The sequence below is a fragment of the Ptychodera flava genome, chromosome 7 (genome assembly GCF_041260155.1).
Source record: "Ptychodera flava strain L36383 chromosome 7, AS_Pfla_20210202, whole genome shotgun sequence".
NCBI lineage: Eukaryota > Metazoa > Hemichordata > Enteropneusta > Ptychoderidae > Ptychodera > Ptychodera flava.
In genome coordinates, this window is record NC_091934.1 from 35249166 (window position 1) to 35269963 (window position 20798).

General features: G+C 39.9%; 1 protein-coding gene across 1 annotated transcript; it reads right to left on the minus strand.

Moving 5' to 3' along the window:
• Positions 1-24: 24 nt before the first annotated feature.
• On the minus strand, positions 25-20454 carry LOC139137405 (endothelin-converting enzyme 1-like). The gene is made up of 17 exons (XM_070705469.1): positions 19103-20454; positions 16414-16476; positions 9113-9229; positions 8411-8497; positions 7885-8015; positions 6944-7166; positions 5835-5936; positions 5369-5446; positions 4795-4898; positions 3797-3855; positions 3364-3415; positions 3062-3129; positions 2708-2838; positions 2469-2534; positions 2174-2269; positions 1470-1546; positions 25-247 (listed from the first exon to the last, which is right to left on the minus strand). The coding sequence occupies exons 1-17, from the start codon at positions 19805-19807 to the stop codon at positions 148-150; spliced, it is 2259 nt and encodes a 752-aa protein (XP_070561570.1). The 5' UTR covers positions 19808-20454; the 3' UTR covers positions 25-147.
• Between the last annotated feature and the right edge of the window lie 344 nt (positions 20455-20798).

Sequence of the window (20798 nt, forward strand, 5' to 3'; positions counted from 1 at the left end):
GAAGAAACTGACCAGTCCCTAAAATCGATTCTATGAAATACTACGGAAACACTTGGTGTTAGCTTGTCATTCCCACAGCGCCCTCTACGAAACGTGCCATTGTCAGGTTGCGTGTGCACAGGGCAGCGAGAAAGCTGGTCCAAGCTTTCAGAAAACAGTACACTTGTGTACGGGGTTCATCGGCGACCCGGCACTACAGTTGAAGATGCGTGAAAATTCCTCGTACTGACTTACAGTCCCGATGACCCTACAGACATGAAGTGAAATAAGTTCAAAACTTTGAATACGGTGAGTGACAAGTGCATAAAGTTTATCTAAAGATACAGAATGGATTCGGCTTATGTGTATGTAACTCAAATGAAACTAACAGATACGCTCGTCTCACTCCCTATGATGTGTCCATGCAACATTGGTCCTTGTAAATTGACTGTGGATACATAAATACTGGAAGCAAGGAAATGACTAAACATTCGATTTCCAAATGTTTTTGACAAAGAGTCAAAGTAGTAAAACTCGTATCGTTAATAGGAAGAGGTGGAGACAACACAAGTTACACAATGGAGGTTTTTGAGAGTTGGGGTGGTTTGGTTTCTCCTGTTGGTTTTTTAGGGGGTGGGTTGTTTTGGGGGTTACCTCCATGGTTTTTACTTTTTCGTACTCAATACGCAGGCTTTCACGAATACATTGTATGCATTTTACAGGTGCAGCCAACGGAGCTATTCATCGAAAAAGCTATTCCAGGAGCAATTTTTGAGGGCAGGGGAAATTCTAATTTTGCTAGGGCAGGGGACAAGTTTTAAGGTGGTAGGAGAGCAAATTTTATTTTTTTTTTTTTGTAGGGCAGGGCAGATATCGGTTGATTGTCCTGGGGACAGGGCTTGGCGAAAAACTTTTTGAGGGGAATTGTTTCCAGGGCAGGGGAAATTGGCAAGTTTTCGCCACAGGGTGAGGGAACTTCAAAAATTCACAGTGGGGAGGGGAAACAGGCAAAAATAAGTGGGGAGTGGGTAAAAATGAAGTTTGAGTGTGGGAGGGTAAGTCGAAAAACTTTCTGTGGGAGGGCAAATTATGAACAGCTAATTAATTACCCTCTTAACTTAAAATTAGTCAGTTCACATTATTTGTCATGCACAATATATCTTATCATAGTAAGTGCATTGTTCGTTGGCTGCACCTGATTTTAGAGTTGCTATATTATGAACATGCATAGACTGGAATTTCAATCCAAGCTCTATGTAATTTGATGTGGTCCTCTTGTTACGTCTATGAATACGAATTATTGCACAAGTCAATTAAACCATGGACGAAAACACAGAAACGTCGACTTTCTACAACGCCGAGTCTGGTGAAGTTGTAATTTATCCCCAACGTTTGTGGCCTGTGTCAACATGAACCGTGCAAAATTAAAGAATTCTAATTAATTAGGCCAACACAATATCGAAGAGACAATAAAAATACCGGACACCTACCTGAATGGTTCTGGGGAATGATTATCGGAAATTAATTGAATCTTGGAGTTCTGTTGACGACGATTTTTACACCAGGTCTGTGGAGACAAGCATGCAACCATTATGAACACTGAGACGAAATGAAGTGGACATATAACTACCCCCGGGATCTGCGCCAATGGTCACGATTCAACAGACATAATCTTTTTAAAAAATCGTAAAATTTCAGAGTTTTACAGGTAATAATTTAATAATGTAAATGTGTGCACTGTTTATAATCTCCACAACGAGCTAAAGTTTTGAATGCGTTGTATCAATTGTCGTGCTCCATTACAGAGTGATCTTCGGGGCAAAAACTGCGTGTGTTTAAATCTGCGATAAACCTATAGACTCTCTTTAAAAAGCACCGACTCACAGCTAAGAAACTCTTTTAAATGGGGCGGGTTTTTAATCAGCTTTATTTCTGAGCAAATTGACTGGCTGTGAACAACTTTCAAAAGAGAACAAAATAATGCGAGAATCTGGGATTGAAGACTGCCAATTTAACATCTATATTTCAACTGAAAATTTAAAATCTTTAAAAGTTTTACTTCTGTATTTTTTATTTGTAATAACCGAAAATAAACGACGAAGAATGTTCAGACCAAGTTCTATCGTTTATTATTTCGTTACTCACTGTTACATAAAAAAACCCCGAAGTATCATAGTTACGTGACGTCACTGACCTGGCCGAGTGCGATGAAAAAGAGCTGATCGTTCGTTTTTCCCAGTCCAGGAAGCACTGGCTCTTCGCCATACTCTTTCACCAGTGACTTGTAAGCCTGGAAGCAAAAAGCGGAGATGACCGTCACCGACGCTATGTGATTTTGTCTACATGTAGTGACAGACAGAAATATCTGTACATGTCGTCTGATGCAGTACAGATTGTATATAGAAGCTAGAATAGTGTAATTATTTAATGTATTTGAATGCAATTGTTGAAAGCATACATAGATAAATGATAGATTAATAACAACATACATTGTATGAGTGTTTCACTGCGCCCATGTCAGCGATGTTCTCGGCTTGAGTGAAGCCACCATTTACCTAAATGAAACGGGGATCAAAGAGATCGTCTTTTAATCATTAGGACTGAAAGGGTTGAGGGTGAGTTGACGAGGGCAAAAGAGGTACAATGAATCAAGTGCGAAAATTACAGAGAAAATGCGTCTTATTTTAAAATTTGATTAGAAGAGGAATGTAAATTTATATCATCTCACCTTCATATTTATTTCTTTGACTTCATAGTCGCTATATAAATCAACAACACACTTGGCTCGCTCTTCAAAGTTATTTGTAGATTCTTCTGACCACCAGGGGGCGATGTTACCATGTTTATTGTACAGGCGACCTAGAGCATGAAATGTTTCACCAGTAAAGGGCGGTATTTTAATCACTTTATTGATTATCTTTTGGGAAGATATTTTGGTTCGAGTGATGGAAAAATTGTAAATTTTATTTTTCCAGGGACGACAGGAACGCCCTCTGTCGTTGGAAGCTGACTATCGAGCGATGTCAACTCTCAGACGACAACTGATACAAATGGAGAAAACACAATAGGTATTATAAGTTACCTTCAGTGTCAAATCCATGCGTGAGTTCATGGCCGATTATATTTCCAATTCCACCATAGTTGAGAGCACTGTGGAAAGAGAAAACAATCCCATCAAACGATTATGAACTGGTATAGGGTGTAGACTACGATTACCAAGCATATACTTCGTCTGCGCCTCACAATAAATGACTTGGTCACAAGCTGGAGGAGTCAACCAATCATTGTTCAAAAGCTGCCGGACGGACGAGGCTATACAAAAGAGCTCTAAGATTCACGTGACTACGATAGGACGGTCATCAAATACTTGGTCGAAGTACTTACGTCAGGTATTGGCTATTAAAGACTGGTTCTTGAAGGATTGCTGCAAGCATAACTGAAAACAGAACATAATCAAATGTTCATATTTTGACCGTAAAATGCGCTGTCTTGATACAACTTCCTTGCATCTATCGACGTTTTAATTTCATACTTTCCTTTTTTCCATGTCTTGGTAAATCCATCACTTCCTTCGAGTTTTCACTCGTCTTTTTTATCTACACATCACCATTTTTTTCTCATTTCGTTAAACATATTCTATAACTGGCTAGGCGCCAATAGGCGAAGTCCGTCTTTTCTGACTGAAGCCTTTTCCGTTCCCACACCTGTCTTATCTGTCTTCCTGTCAGTCTACCTGTCAGTTTGTCTGTCTGTCGGTCGGTCAGTCGGCCTATCAGTCTGTCTGTGTTTCTGTCTGTCTTTCCTCAATGTTCCTTACCAATATCATTCCTGGTTGGGGAATAATAAGCATTGACTGTTTGCGGCGTGGCAATCCATCTGGAAAATATAGAATGAAATTCTGGACTAAATAATTGGAGGGGATTGTTGTTATTGTAATCGAAATTTTAGAGGTTTTCCACATTAAGGCATGTTTGTGACAGCCCTAGCTGTGAGACCTGAGGGTAATCTTTCTCAGTAAGAGTTTGCGAGCTCTTGTTCCAAAAAACAATATATGGTTTAAAGGTATACAGTCACCTGTAATCTTAATATGCCCATATATAGTCAAAGGGGCGTTCCTTGGTATTCAAAATGTCCATGTGGGGGCGCTGTTTTAAAAAACGCGGTCACCCGCTTAAAATCTGTGATTGGTTAGATTTTCTCTTTCCATGATAACTGTGGCAAAATTGGAAAAGGTGACTGTATACCTTTACAGACCCATTGTTGCAGATTAAATTTTGAATAGTTAGTGTAGTTAAGTGCATTTTGAAAGAACCATTTGCATTCAGTGCGTGCTGAAATCAGATAACAGATGGTGACTTTTTTTGCGAGCTCTTGTTCCAAAAAACAATATATGGTTTAAAGGTTTTCCTGTTTCGAAAGTCTTTGTCCTGTGAAAGGTTAATCTCGTAAAATCTCACAAAATCTCATGCGGTATCGAAAATAGTCTATTATACAAGACGTAAATGTCGCATATGCTTCAAAAGTCTTCAAATGATTTTATTTCCTTCAATAAAACAAAACCGGGGTAATATTTCGGCAGCTTTTATAAATCTACTCTTTTTACTTGCCTTTTCTCTATATGATCGCATTACCGACATTTTCAAGGACAATATGGCCATATATGGCTTAGTAACAGAAATGCTAACATGTCTCTCAAGATGGGATGGTTGTAAAAATTATACAATTAGCGTTGCTTTAAACTTGAGATGCACATGCACAATGTTCTTGTTTGCTTTTAAACCAGGCCAACTTACGACGTTTAATAAGTTTACTCACTCATTTTTGTCTACGTGCTTTGGTATTTTGTAGATCATGTTGTTGAATGCAGCCTTGCGTAGGTTTGTGACACTTTTTAAACAGTTCGACGGATCCACTTCATACTGAAAGAAATAGGTGAACAAAAGGAGGTATAAAGCGCGCCAACAAGAAGTACCAGCTATCGTAGTCTGGAAGTTATGAAGTTTATTGTTGTCGTAGACTTATTATTCATATTCTATATCTATTCTATATTCATATTCATATTCATATTCTGTTTTGTTGCTATCGTTGCTGTCTTGTGAGAGTGTCAAACGTGACGTCATCACTTCTTGCGTATAAAACTTGTTGTGCTATGGATGTTTACTTCCCAAAGGCACTACATTCTGAAAAAACCGTGACGTATGGATGGTGCAGTGAGTTTTGTTCAGGAATGTTGTATCTTTCTGTTACTGTGCGATTCACATGACCGTTGGTCAGTTTTGAAATATCAAAGTAAGAACAAAACTATCTTATATATTATCCTGTGCCTCCACTCGTTAAGACCCGCTTCAAACTTTGACATCACATGATGGTTAAAAGATGACGTGCTCACCTCTTCGTATTTCTTGTCGAGTTTTACTGGATCCAAGATGAAGTCAGGATATCCAACTTTCTCCCTGATTGCATCCACCTGTAAAACACGCATTAAGATGTAGAGGAAAGAAGTAATTTTAAATCATTTAAGAAGCAGCGTAGTGGTAGAAAACGTGCATCCTCCGGGATTTCAACAATTTCACTCTCTCATGCTGCCAGACATCATTGGAATCGTACGTTCATGCCGTCACGATTCTTGTAAGTAGAGCGACACCAACGGAACATCTCTACTGTCGTCTGCGAAACAAAGGGAACGCTATATACTGGTATCGCTAAAATCAATTTCTTACATCAGTACTTGATACATGACAAAGTAAGAAGATGACTGTGTAAAATAAGGACAAAAATACATGATTTGTGAGGTAAGTAGGCGGCAATTCAGGGAAATTATGAGAAACATTTTGAAAACCTTAAAAGGCTCTCACCTTTTCAATTGCAACTTGTCTCGTGTCTTCACTCATCCAGTCAATATTGTCCAATGAGTTTTCTTTAAATGCGGCTTTAATCCTCTTTATGATGTCAGACACCTTTATAATTATGACATAAACATCGGTCCATTGTATGTTATTGCTCTCATTTACCGACATGCTGGCAGCAGAGTTGTTGGCAGTTTTATGACAAAGCAAGCGAACGTTGTGTCATATTCTGTTTTTTGTCCGTTTGAAGTAAGAAAGAAAAGGGATACGAAAACCCAAACAAGTTTGTTTGTTTGTGTTTTCATTACTTTCTTCCACTTTACACATCAGACAAAGATAATGAAAAAGAGTGAAATGGCGTGTGCAATATTTTTCTGTAACCGTTATGTATTGAACAAGTTTGAGACCCTGGTGACTATACAACCGGACAGTAAGATATAGGTATCCAAAATATTCAATATTCTCAAAATAGTCATTCAAATGTACATCATAGGAAGATTTCAGTTATCACATTAATAGATTTCACATATGCAATAAGGATTCAGCAACTGAAGTCAAGTTTAAAAAACATCAAGGCTAATTCACAGCTATACATGTTTCGTTGTTAAACAAAAGGTACGCGCCTCGAAATTGAAAAACTAACAATGGGGGGGGGGTGTCAACGTGTCCGTTTTGGTACTATTGAAAATTGCCTTGAATTTATCGACATTTGAAAATGGTGGCCATCCCTGTGTTAACTTGAGAAAAATGAAAACTTCGATGTTCGTAAATTAAATGTTCGATATTCACAAAAACAAGACGGTGATTTTTTCCTTGTTCCCAGAGCTTCAAAACGAGCCCACACATGTGTTAGATCAGAAAAATATTGTAAAAATTTGAGAATCCGAACATCTGTCCTCCAGGCGCATTCTACTTTAAAGGTATACTGTCACCTGTTCCAATATTACCACAGTTACCATGGAAAGAGAAAATCTAGCCAATCACAGATTTTAAGCGGGTGGCCGTTTTTTAAAACAGCGCCCTCACATGGGCATTTTGAATACCAAGGAACGCCCCTTTGACCATATATGGGCATATTTAGATTACAGGTGACTGTATACCTTTAAAGCAAAGCTTACCTTGTGTTTGGATTCGCTATCAAAAGCCTCGCGTGAATACATAGCGCCGACCGCCATTCCCAGAAGCCCGCTGGTCAGCTCGTAACAGTCGTACCAGAGTTCTGACGCCGTCGGCGTTCCCATCAGCGCCGTGAACACCTTCGCGTGTTCTTGGTGCATTTTAATCGTGGTGAACTCTATGTTGGTCGCGACAAACCTCCATAGCATAAAGTTGTGGACGGTTCTGACAAGACAGAAATCCAAATTACAGGTGATCAATTTTTTGTGGAGATGATGAATCTCCGATGGGGATGACCTGTGTAAAATCTCAGTATCATGCAGAAATCCCTCAAATTGAAGATGATTCTTTGAGTAGCACAAGGTGTCCAAAACATTGCCCTAATTTGTCAATATGAACTATTTTACCGCAGTAAGACAAAGCACTTTTGCCGTCTAAGCCCTTTCAAGTATAACACTGAATAGGCACCTGTGAGACTGTTCGAAATCGGTCTTTGTGCGCATGGACATCTGCACACATTTTCAATTATTATCAAATGGATTTTTGCTTTACTATTGAAGTAAGTTTTAATCTCCTGACCATGGGTTATCAATGCCTGTGGTCATGAATATCAGTAATTGCAATGGTTTTAGTTTTTCCCCAGGAAAGGAAAACGAAACGCGCTGAGGATAGTTAGCACACCGTAATGTTGCCACCTTATTTCCAAAGCACAGAACAATTGTGTAGGCTACGTACACTTTCCAGGGAAATACAAGAAGTAGTGCGGCAACAAATTGCAATACAAGTGCCCGCCACTACGGGGGGGGGGGGGGGACCTTGCTTTGTCCACAGCAGGTGTGACGTCATCAGTTTGTGCCGCACCACTTCTTGAGTACAGTCATGTTTTCTTCACTTTACTGGAATACTACAAAAGTCTGTGATGTTCAATTTTCTCCTTATCTACCTTTGGTCACTGTTCTCTAGGAGACTGGACAGATTTCTCAGATATTCCGTTGAAAAGAGGACAATTTCTTCATTTTCTGTCGTGATGAACGGCGAGCCCACGACAGATTTGAGGGTCGCCAACCAATCAAGCTGAAAGGATGGAAATAAAATCGAAGTTGACAATATGATATCCTTCCGCACCAAGGTCAAAGGTGAAGCACCCCGCCTTCGTGACGTCTACTCACGTTTAGTACTACAGCCATGTTGCATTTACTGAAACACCGATATGACACAGAGTACGCATAGTACCCTCATTATGAACTAAGCAAATCGGAAACTTATATTCCGCCTTTTTCCATGACATTCATAAAATCCTTATCAATGTCGTCATTTCTTCGGTATGTTGTTGTAAATTTCTTTCACGGTTTTTATCTCACAGCGACTTGTATATTTCCGCCCACCAATGTTGACTTGTCAAGCACACCGGTTCAATCGCCATTGTGTTATTCATATCATCACGTGCAGTGATCGAATAATTCTATTACCTGAGGTAAAATCTCTTGAAGATCTTTAACGGTGACATTGTTGTAGAGTTCCAAGGTATCTTTTCTATCGTATGCTGGAACAATGATCTGTCAGATCGAACAGAATCAGGCATGTTAATAAAATCCTGTGTGATTGAGCTGAGGTCCTTGTCTGTCTTTATTGCAACATTGCATTGAGCGGCTAGTTCAGGGTGATTTTTGTAAACACGGTGTAACTTTTTTTTTGTTAAGGATGAGACATTGTGATTCTTTGTGTCTCCCACTCGCCTGCGGCTCGTGTGAGACAAAATATCCCCAACTCGTGTGAGAAATCTGATCCCAGGTCCTTCGGGATGTGAGATTCTATTACTCTGTCTATCCATCTATATATCCTCACACAAACATGTTATTGCATACATGCATGCGTATATACATCCATCCATCCATCCATCCATCCATACATACATACATACATACATACATACATACATACATACATACATACATACATACATACATACATACATACATACATCCATACATACATACATACATACATACATACATACATACATACATACATACATACATACATACATACATACATACATACATACATACATGTTTAAAGATACGGCCTCATTATAGGTGCAGTCTCGTTATCTTTTCATATATGATATACAATATACTTTTTCGATTTTTCAGACAGAATGACGTACTTACTTTTGCAATTTCTACTTCGAAGTCCCAAATAGTGTCAATGAGCTCTGTCAGCTGGGGTTCCTCCAAGCCAAGTTCCGTCAAAGCTACTCGCATGAAGTTCAAATACAACACTATAAGCTGAAAGTGCGAGGAAATGCATTTCATGTTACTTCTATCATTCACGTTATAATCGTAAATTTCTATCGTGTCATCTGATGTATGTTAATCGATGTTTACAGCTTAACGATCAATCGCACCCATGTGGTGGATGGCTTTAAAAGCGCTCTCTCTCTCTCTCTCTCTCTCTCTCTCTCTCTCTCTCTCTCTCTCTCTCCTCTCTCTCTCTCTCTCTCTCTTCTCTCTCTCTCTCCGTATTAGCTCGTGCTGATAATGATAAATTCAGTTTTAAAAAATAACGACATCATGCCGTTTTTCTGAATCGATGAAAGGTTGGGCACCAGCTGTTCACAGAGCCACAAACTACCACCCCAGGTGATAGAAGTGGTGCGGTCGAGTCAACATAGTACTGGAGACCCATTTACCTCATTATATTTTTCATTATTCTTACGTTCTTACGTTATTCAGCACCCAAAGCTAATTTATTTATTTATTTATTTATTTATTTATTTATTTACTGGCTGGGAACTAATTGGAAGCTCATCGCAAACGCAGACAAAACAATATCTTCACCAGTCCTTTTTCAAACCAACCAAGGAAACACGCTTGTTGAGAAACAAAAAAACAAAAAAATGAGGTATTCTTACGTTATCATTATTCTATTGTTGTCACGGCGGAAAAAAATATATTGCTCTTTCAACGCCCTCGGTCACTCAGTTAAAAACCCTCAACTTTCTTTCAATCTTGTGATAGATATGTAAACGTATAAAAACAGGCCATGGGGTGTCATTTGACAGTTCAACCCCAGCATCCTGCGCTTTTCCAGTCCAGCCACCTGGTTCAATCACTTCTAAGTGTTGTAACGGATGGTCCTACTTAATAATGTTAATTTCTTTGAGGTTATTAGTACCTCATTGGGTACTAGACGTCTCGCCCTTTGTGATGGAGCAAATAAAAATTAGATAATAATAAATGCCTCACGGACCTGGTGATATTTTACCTTTTATAAAAATGGTTATCGGACCAGTTGTGATGACGTCATCATCATCGCTCCAAAAATTCAAAATCTGGTACGGTAACTATTTGTTTTGTCTAACTTCACCTCATTTTTTTGTTTTTTGTTTCTCAACAAGCGTGTTTCCTTCATTTCGCGGTTGGTTTGAAAAAGGACTGGTGAAGATATTGTTTTGTCTGCGTTTGCGATGAGCTTCCAATTGCTTTGGGTGCTGTTTGGCCTCGTTCCAGCAATGCCCAAAATTGGCCTCGCTGTTTAGAAATTGACGAGGAAAACATCGGAAAGTCAGCGAGCGTCGTTTCGCATAAAGGTCAGGCGACCCGGAATTCTTCGTCAAGCAACTACAGATTACTCATATGCAGTCACATACCGTCGCGTTGTTGGCGAGCCGTGTTGCTATGGTAACAATGTAGCAGTCTGCGCTAATTGCCTAATTACGACGAAACTGCGAGGCGCTCATCCATATTTCCATGGATAACGTGCCAAGTATGAATAACGACTGGGTAGCTGATGAAAAAAAGATATTCATTTTGCCTTTTGAATTTTGAAGCTTTTTTCCACAATGGAGAATTTTAATTTTGATTGATTTAAGGGACAGTAAATGTAGCATTTGAAGATTTTTCACATTTTTCTTTGTTTTGACGTCAACTACAGTTTCTTTATAATTCCCCAAAGCATGTTGAGATACACAGCATTCCGTTTGTCACCTCAGTCTGTACATGTGTAGACTGCATTACTATTGTTGACAGGTGAATTCTGGTCCGGAGTAGAATTCAAATGAAGCGATAACAGTCCATTGTGAACGTGCAGACGTTGTGTCGGCAGCAAAATTGTAGTTATTTCAACACGCTTGGGGAAGTTAAACAAGTACGTGCAATTTATAAACAAAAGTAGCGAGAAAAATCCTCAAGAGTTACAGCTACTGGCTCTTAAATAAACCCAAGTTGATGCATGAAACAATGCGAGTTTATATTGGTGAAAACTAAAATCCGAAAATCCCGTCTTTTCACAATATCTCCTGTTCTACACCAAACACTCATGTCACTCCTCTACATAGCTCTGATCGATTGTTGTATTTAAATGAGCATAAAGTCCTACAAAATGATCGGAGGTGTGGCGAAATGTGTGTTTGGTTTGTTTGTTGGTTTGTGTTTTTTTTTTGGGGGGGGGGGTCATGCCGTAGGAAACGCTATCGGTTCGAGAATTAAACGAGCCTACGGGCTCACTTGTTCCACATTGCCCGCCACTGACAAAATAAATTCAAATAAACTCAAAACAGTCTCTGTAGTTTCTTTCACACAGCTAAATAATAGACAATGTAAAGATCAATGCAAACCATGCTCTGAAGATATAGTGCCATCATTTTTTACAAAGAACCGCATTACGGTAATTATCAAGTTCGGAATTCTTTATTTTAAACAGCATTATGAAATGCGTTCGACGTAGCGTGATGCCGCCAAGATGTGTTGACCTACTTCATTCTAACCCTAGCAAACTACAGTTTCACAGTAGCTGCACGTATGAAATAACCCATCTAAGCTCTAGTGGCCTAATGAATGTTGCCGCTGCACATAAAAACTGTCTCTGGAACCGTAGAAGCGAACAGACGGCGTTATCATACTTTCCCATCGCTTTCAAATCGGTCATTTTGTATTACCTTGTCTGCAGTTCAGAAGACATCTACCACCACTTATATGATCGATGGCATTAATTCAAAGTATTTAGACAAGCACTATGTTAAAGAAAAACAGAAAAACTTAATATATAATATATATATATATAATATATATATATATATATATATATATATAATATATATTTTCATTAACATGTCGGTTAAACTGAAAAGGTATAAAACAAGTGTATGTTACGTCACAGTCCCTCTATGTGGATGAGGGGGACTGTGGTTACGTTTCCTATTTTGTTTTATTTTGTTTTGATTGTTTTCTCTTATGGTCTCATGGGTTGTTTCTTTTTTTGTTTTGATTTTTGCTTTCTATGCTCATGGAGCTGCGTCAAACATTGCCTCTGTGTATTTGACTTCTGCACAAAGCAATTTTCTCAAAATTCGAATATCTCGGTGGCGAAACAACGAAAGCTGTCAATACATTTGAAAGATGACGATGACAGTCTCGCGTATAAACGGTTTGGTCTGTGTATGCATCTGCAACGTGTGGCGATAGAAATGTCATACTCAGTAAAAATTGAGTAGATCAAGTCTTTCAACTTTGCTGGGCTATGACAAGGTGCAAAGGGAAAAATATGACCTGTATTCGCTGTCACAAATCAAAATGCAATCTATAGTTGTACGATAACGTGCTCGAAGTGAAACAAATTAGCACCATATCATGTGATGCCTTACGTCATTACTTCTCAAGGCACCAAATCGAAGTTGTGTTATTATGAGTATTTTTTAAACAAAGTCTATTACAGAACCTGTAACTTTGTTTATTCAAATTATTTCCCATTTTAATACATTTTCCACACACGTGGCAGTGTTTCCATTTTCTGACAAAAGGGGTCTGATGTTGGAGCACTTTTTCATTTGACGTCATGCCCTGTGTTGATGTAGACATAGTGCAATTACCAAGTTTAATACATGCTTTACTGGCACAATTACTTCATATCAGGTCTGGTTTGGTTTGGTTTGAAATGATCTATTAAAGAAATTCAGAGATTCTTTTTTATTATTCCCTGCCCTTTCCTTCGTCGCCATAGTGACCAATAAAGTGTCCGTATATTTACCGTATTTGGTTTAACCCTAAAACCAGTCTAAACAGATTCCGTTTTCATTCGTCATTATACTTGTCGAAAACGGCATTTGTATCAGTTTCCTAACTTTCAACTAAACAGATTTGCCACGATATTCCAAATATGATTAAACACTGATAAATTGCTATATCGCTTTTTTCATTTCCCTTTTACTTTGTTTTCACGTTCACTCACTAAACGGAAAAGGTATGAAACCACAGGACACGAACGCCTCCTGGACCCTCGGTAGAGCTGAACAGATGTAGCGTACAAATTTTGATGACCTTTCGCATATCCTGCATTCTGGTGAGATGATCCAAAACGCCGCCAATTATCATGTCTGTTGAACGTTGAAAATCCACATCCGCCTAAGACAGTTCAATAATTATCATAGGCAGAGCATATAGCTAGAAACCAGAGATGCTGGGATTTAGATATGGTAACTGGTCATTTGACGGTAGACCTGGAATCTAAAATCAGGTGCACGTGCAGCCTACTGGTAAATTCAGTCAATTTTGCAAAATCATCACTTAACATACTGATTTCACATATTTTTGACCTTGACCTTATAATTTGGAAGGGAAAGAAAGTGGAGTTGTTCGTAACTGCCTTCCAGACAGCATTATGCGACAAACATACAATGCCTACTGCCCTCTAGTATATCAATGGTCTGCCGGCTCTCCTCTCCCAACAACAGTTGAAGCTCCCAATTGCCCATAAGGTTCTATTAACCACAGCATTCCCCTCGCTTTACCTATTATCCAGTACCCACTCAAGGAATTTTCTCAGTCTCCGCCCCCTGTAAAAACTGAAATTTCTTCCCCACCCACAGTAAAATTTGACTTTTCTCCCCGCCCCTCTGATTGAGCTTAAATTTGCCCACCCGCTGAAAAACTCCGCACGAACACTTTTTGCACGAGCAACTTAATTGGCTGCACCTGAAAACGTGGGCTTGTACTGCATAGAGTGTTAGGTGTCCTTACATCCGGGAAAATCGAGTTTTATCGGAGCTGACCCGGATAATGGTCGCCTTTGAATCCCGACAAAACAAAAGACAATGAAGCCATTGGAAATAACCGATCCCTAACCAATCAAAAACTGAGCCGAGGAGATCTGTCTTCATTTGTGATTGACACTTCCTTCACAGCAGAATTACGTTCCACAGAGGACCGCCTGGTTTGTTGTCCACATCTGGTCCTTACTCATAGCCAATACGTGCAACAGACAGCGACAATTTATAAAAGATATTACAACATTTAGTATCTTTAACATCTCTTCTGTCATGTGAAGATGTAAAGTGCGACAAAAAGTGTCTTTCTCACCAGCAGATACAGGTTACTAAACCTTTGTCACTCCATAGTGCAGTTAACAGCATGGCCAATAGCGCTATGTTATATATACCTACTGTATGTGACGTCATTCACTAACAGATTTGTGATCTCTTTGGTTTAGAAGCTGATTTCTAATATAATACTACAAGATTACAGAGAATAGCAATAAATCACATGCTGGTGAACTTATTTTACACACGAAATATAATCACGTAATGAAATCTTTGGTTCTATCTGTACAACTTTTGGTGACAGAAATCGTAGCATTTGCCATAGTTGTGTGTGTGTATATTGGAGTCAGAAACACGCGAAAGCACTAGAGGTGACGCGTTAGAGTTTATCCACGCAGCGGCAATGGTCATCAATTGCCGATTATTGTAGAGGAAAATTCGACTTCGCTGGTAGACAGGCCACTTACGCCGCCAACTTAGTATCTCAGGTGACCCCAAAAGCATCAATCTATATTATAGTTGATTTCAGTTTTAAATTGTCACAGCTGTTCTCATTTATCGTTCATACAGATGCACGTATACACAGTCATACTGTTATTCGTCGGACCAAGATTTGCTCCCGTTCACAGCATGGCAGTGAAAAAACACTAAAGAGGTCAATGATCATATGACCATGAGACCAACCACTGATTGGGCAACAAGGACCATGAAAAATGCCATTGCTTTTTCATGATGAAAGAAAAAACCGGAATATTTTGAACATATTTTGTACGTATTTTGTATATTTTTGTATATTGTGTATATTTTCTACGTGTTTTGTCATGTTTTGAAAGAATATATATGGTTTCACAGATGATTAGATGATAATCCCGTGAACTCGAACACACGTTCATCATCGTGAAGAGAGTGAAATTTGACTTAAGGTAAGAATAGATCGAATGCTCTTCTAACTTAATGTCGACAGCTGTGCTCGAGCCCAGCTGTGGTCTCCAGGTCCCCTGAAGTTTCGCGGTACTTCAATTATCACTGAATATCATTTCCTTTTGACCTAGCTATTCAGTACACAGTTTGGACTACACAGGAATACATTATACATCGGCTCTCCTGAACTTAATTAACTGTCAGGTCAAACCTTAACTCGGTCCGGTAACCATGGTTAGCTGAGTAAGGAAATGTGAAGGCAATTTTTGACGCAAAGCGACACAATCACCGAAATGATATTTCCCCTAATCAGCAGCCCTTCTCCGTCCTGTCGTCGCTTCTTTTTAGCATTTTCTCTTCAAGTTTACATTCTGCATCACTTCTTTTAGATCAACAGAAAGGAGTTCCAACCTAACAATCTCAGAACTAATGCAGTGAAAATCGTCACGGAATCTCAGCTCGCTAGCACATCTGTGCAAAGAGTTGATCTCGGTGTTTTTTGTGGGTCCGAAGTAATTTTATCTTTCAGCTCAGAAACACAGACCGGGAGGTCAAAGGTGAGCAATGCAACTGCAGCGAAGTGTACGTACATCCATGCATGGAGTAGTAAGATTCCCTCACCAGGCTCTACTCCGCTTTAAGCGGCTTTCCAATCGGAATGTGTTTACATTCCATCCCTGTCTGTATTTTTCATAACAAGAGCTACTTCTTTACTGGAGTCAAATGTCCTCTACACTCGACATGAATTAACGCTTACAGAATCGTTAATGTCAAAAATTGACAGGAATGGTGTTATCGAGGTCTGAATTACATGGAAGTGCTTTCAAGTGACTGACTCAGCCACTATGCAAAATTTGATTCACCGATCTGAGACTCGTGAGAACCTGCAGGGTGAAACCACCGGCAGTTAGTTCTACTCAAGTCTACCGGGGTATTTCGGTTGAAATCGAAAATTGAGCTCCCGAGTATAATGGGTGGAAAACGAAAAAAGTTGAATCTATTTTGTCTCCGGAAACTAACTGGACGTTGTTTCAAATTTGCGTGAGGACACAGAGAATTTCAAAATGTTAATGAACTTTAATGTCAAAAGTGAGAGTTTTGAGAAGAAGGCAGTTATGTTATAACAGCGAAATATTGCGAGATTGATACTTTGCAGATATTGTTTTCTTCTGAAAGAAAAAAAGAAAATTAAGGTGTCTTGGAAAGGATGTTTTAGAATGAATCGATGTGGCTTACCTCGTCACTTCTGTCACGCAGGTGAAAACTCCGGTCTCGTAGAGTTACTTGCGGTTCGTCTACCTGCAACAAAGCACATCAAATAGTATAAACAGACATAGCCATAATCTATAATGCTATAGAAGTGTTTCTGGGAATTAAATGATTCAATATAAGCCTTTATTGAACGGAACTGTTCGGTGCAAGACCATTTAACTGTGTTAATGTTGGACGAGTGCAGCTTACATACGCGCCACACGTTGTCACCGTATGACGAACATAAAGTCCGGACTCGCTTCACCGATAAAATATGCTCGGTACCGAGCCTATCGCCACTCTAAGGTAAAGAGCTCGCTAACACAAAGTTTTATAAATGAATACAGACCGAAACTATGATTAAATAAAAGATATCTTTTTGCTATAATTTTTCTCTTCTTCTTATTTTCATATGAGTGTAACCAAAGTAAAAGATAGAGAGATAGGTACACAATACGGCGTAAGCATTTTTTGGTGACTTTCTGATTCAACGTGGGTAGAAGATACAAAGATTGTTCGGTGTTCTGCAATGCCACGCAGTGCCAGGTATGCGGTGCCATCTGTGTTCAGATTGGAGCAAGGATGACGTCATCGCATATAATGAATGTGGCTATCACTTGACAGCTTGTCATAGTTTTCGTCCCACGGGCAACTTTTGAGTTCCATTTGCCGCTAGAAGGTGCGGTGTGTTGTTTTAAGGTCGTTTGTCTACAAGTTTGTCTGTCTGTAGTAAGTACTTCTTCAATGACCCGGATGTAATGGTAAGAGTAGAATCTTTACCACTAGAATTACGTACAAAAAATTAAAATGATTTGTCAGGCTAGTCATTCTGTCTGATTAAAACGGTATCAATCTTTTTCTTTCACAACTTTTTCAACCAAAATTTTTGCTATATAACTGAGAAGAAACCGGTAATTTGAAGTGTAATACCTATCCTAAAGGCTGGTTTCTTTTAAATTGTTCATGTTATATTTCAAAATAATAATGTAGAGCTACGTCTTTGTATTTTCATTTGGTATGCAATATCTTCACTCTTTAAAGGTATACTGTCCCTGTTCCAATTTTGTCACAGTTACCATGTAAAGAGAAAATCTAACCAATCACAGATTTTAAGCGGATGGCCGCTTTTTTAAAAGCAGCGCCCTCACATGGGAATTTTGAATATCAAGGAACGCCCCTTTGACCATATATGGGCATATATAGATTACAGGTGACTGTATACCTTTAAGGATGGTATCTTTACTTCTGTCAGACTTCTCATGGGCAAGACAATCAATAAAAATGCCACCGAAGTAGACCCTTTAGTGACCTTAAACTAACATTGTGTTTCTATTATGTATTCCATGACATGATATACTTTAATTAGGATTCAATGGGCGACGCTCGAGTTGAAATAATACCATCGGTGTTCAGCTGTCTCTCTAAATCACAAGCATCATAGAGTCATATGTGATTTGAATAACCTGTCAAGTCATTTTCCAATGGTTCGACAGATTTTCTGGTCGATTCTTTGCATTGCTGAGTGCCTTACTATAGTTTCTGTAGTGTAGTGTAGTGTAGTGTAGTGTAGTGTAGTGTAGTGTAGTAGTGTAGTGTAGTGTAGTGTAGTGTAGTGTAGTGTAGGGGGTGTAGTGTAGTGTGGTGTGGTGTAGTGTAGGGGCTGTAGTGTAGTGTAGTGTGGTGTGGTGTGGTGTAGTGTAGTGTAGTGTACTAGTGTAGAGTAGCGTAGCCGTGGCGCGGTGTGATGTGTAGTGTAGTGTAGTGTAGTGTAGTGTAGTGTAGTGTAGTGTAGTGTAGTGTAGTGTAGTGTAGTGTAGTGTAGTGTAGTGTAGTGTAGTGTAGTGTAGTGTAGTGTAGTGGAGTGTAGTGTAGTGTAGTGTAGTGTGGTGTGGTGTAGTGTAGTGTAGTGTAGTGTAGTGTAGTGTAGTGTAGTGTAGTGTAGTGTAGTGTAGTGTAGTGTAGTGTAGTGTAGTGTAGTGTAGAGTAGCGTAGCCGTGGCGCGGTGTGATGTGTAGTGTAGTGTAGTGTAGTGTAGTGTAGTGTAGTGTAGTGTAGTGTGGTGTATGTGGTGTGGTGTGGTGCGGTCGGTGCGGTGCGGTGCGGTGTGGTGTGGTGTAGTGTAGTGTGGTGTAGAGTTAGCGTAGCCGTGGCGCGGTGTGGTGATGTGTAGTGTAGTGTAGTGTAGTGTAGTGTAGTGTAGTGTAGTGTAGTGTAGTGTAGTGTAGTGTAGTGTAGTGTAGTGTAGTGTACTACCCGAGTGTTATTGGTCGGTTTATTTGGTGTCGAGTAGAGCGGTGCAGTTTGATAAGGTGTGGTGTGGTGTTGTGTAATTATAGGGCATGGTGGTGTAGTGTCGTATAGTATAGTGCCGTATAACACTTTTGTACTGCGCTATGATTAATTTTTCTGTTCAGTAGCGTGCTAGGGTGAGATAGGGTGAGTACAGATGAAGTCTGTTCGGAAAGCGAAAAGTTTAAAACGTGTGCCTGTTACCTGAGGTGTGTATTATTTTTATAAAGCACACAGCCACAAAGCGGTGAAGCACACACTGAAATAGATATTGCAGCGATGCATTAAGTAGTCCATTATTTTGTACATCAAAAGACACGCACGGTATCGATCTATAAGGCTGCAAATCGGGAATAGCAAAAACGTACACTAAAAAATCACTTACCTTTAAAATGTATCTATTTGAGTCATAAATATCTATATTTACATTAAGAGAAATCAAAGTGCTAAGAAAATGGTTTTTGAGCAGTTCTGATAAAGTGTTTCCCAAGTCAACGGTAGCTGGATTCCAACCTCCGAGTGAGTTTATGATATCTACCATCAACGTTACACCGTTTTTGTCACGTGTCTCTGTGTCCATACAAGACCGATAAAGGTATAAACTCTTCTTCTCCGCTTGACTGGCGACACTGTCTGGTGATTTTTCCATGATTGACTTCATTAGAAGATTGTTCCTGTCGGCAATGATATCGACGATACCGTAGGCTGACTTGTCGTCGGGGATAGGATTTCTCGTGAGCCATCCGCCGCATGCGTACCGGTAGAAATCCTGGCATGGGTCGATGGTCTCGTCCATGCCTGCCATTATACGCGCGGCAGCTTCCACGCACGCTTTGGAAGTGCACGTTTCTGTCACGTTCGCCTCACTCTCTCGATTAAAGAAAAAGCCGCACAGAACGCCGACGATTATAGCAACCACGGTGAGCATAACAACTACACCGACTCCTAAACAGCAACGATCCCTGCTTCTGTGAGATGCATCTTTCTGTCCAACTTCGTTGCCTTTGTTAGCTGGGTCCACTGTCTCCACCACGATTTCGCTTTGATCCTTCGCACTGTTACCCTCGCCTGTTTGATCCTCCATTTCCATAACTGATCGCTGAAATGCGAAAAATCGGCCTAAAAAAACCGCGAATTTCAGCTGCAGACGACACAAAAAAACCGCGAAGTTTCCACGGATTCCGTATCCACCCAACTCGAACGCAGACTCTCAGCAAGTGTTGAGAATCAACTCTGCTTAACCTTGAACTATTTAACTCATGACTGTGTACGCATCCCCGACCAGACTCTGAGACAAACTACCCGGGAAACGGAAGCCCAGATATACTGGCAGCAAATCTGCGAAAAGCAGGATGGGCGACGTGCTCTGTAGTATCACTGATTGTCTGTCTGACCGACCGACTGACTGCGTCGGCACTGATATGTTTTCTCCCTAATGAGGGCTCCTTTTTCAAGCTGAATGCTAATCGATTGGGACAGCGCCTTTAAAAGGGTATTTAAGCATAGACCCTAGTTCTCGTTCGTGAGTCAACGATTTAACTCAATAATACGAACACTGCAAAGCCGGTCACTTTGTAGGAATAGAAAAAAGAGTTCGCCTTGATCGAAATTTTGTTTTCCTTCAGGCATATGACAGAAGGAATTGATCTCGGGAATTGTTTCCGTGCAGAAGCGCACGACAAGAAGTCGCTTTCGGAGCCGAGATGCACATATGCGACAGCACAGACGAAATGTGGTTTCGTGGTGTACTAATTGTGACAGCAGCCGACAGCGGGATGCTTCATGCCTTCAAGCGTTCGTTCACTGAAAGGAAACGATGCTTGCATGTCAGCACAGACCATATTGAACTTACGGCTGAGTCATAGATTGGCACTATCTCTCGTCTATTTTTTTATCCCTCATTTTACCCGTAATGACTGCTTGTCCCTCTTCGGTACTCGTGAAACCTTAAAGCTCCGACCGATTTATTTGCAAATTAATAAAAAGCATTGCGTCATTGTTGTGACACATCCAATTTTCAGCGCGATGCCCCGAAACTACAATGGAATACCAATTACGATCTCTCGCCAGACAATGGAAAT

Excerpts from the sequence above, each read along its gene's own strand:
- LOC139137405 (XM_070705469.1), bottom strand. The coding sequence starts at position 19,807 with ATGGAAATGGAGGATCAAACAGGCGAGGGTAACAGTGCGAAGGATCAA. Across the intron at positions 4,899-5,368 it reads TCGACAAGAAATACGAAGAG|TATGAAGTGGATCCGTCGAA; the intron begins GTGAGCACGTCA and ends TATTTCTTTCAG. Across the intron at positions 2,839-3,061 it reads GCATGGATTTGACACTGAAG|GTCGCCTGTACAATAAACAT; the intron begins GTAACTTATAAT and ends TTCATGCTCTAG.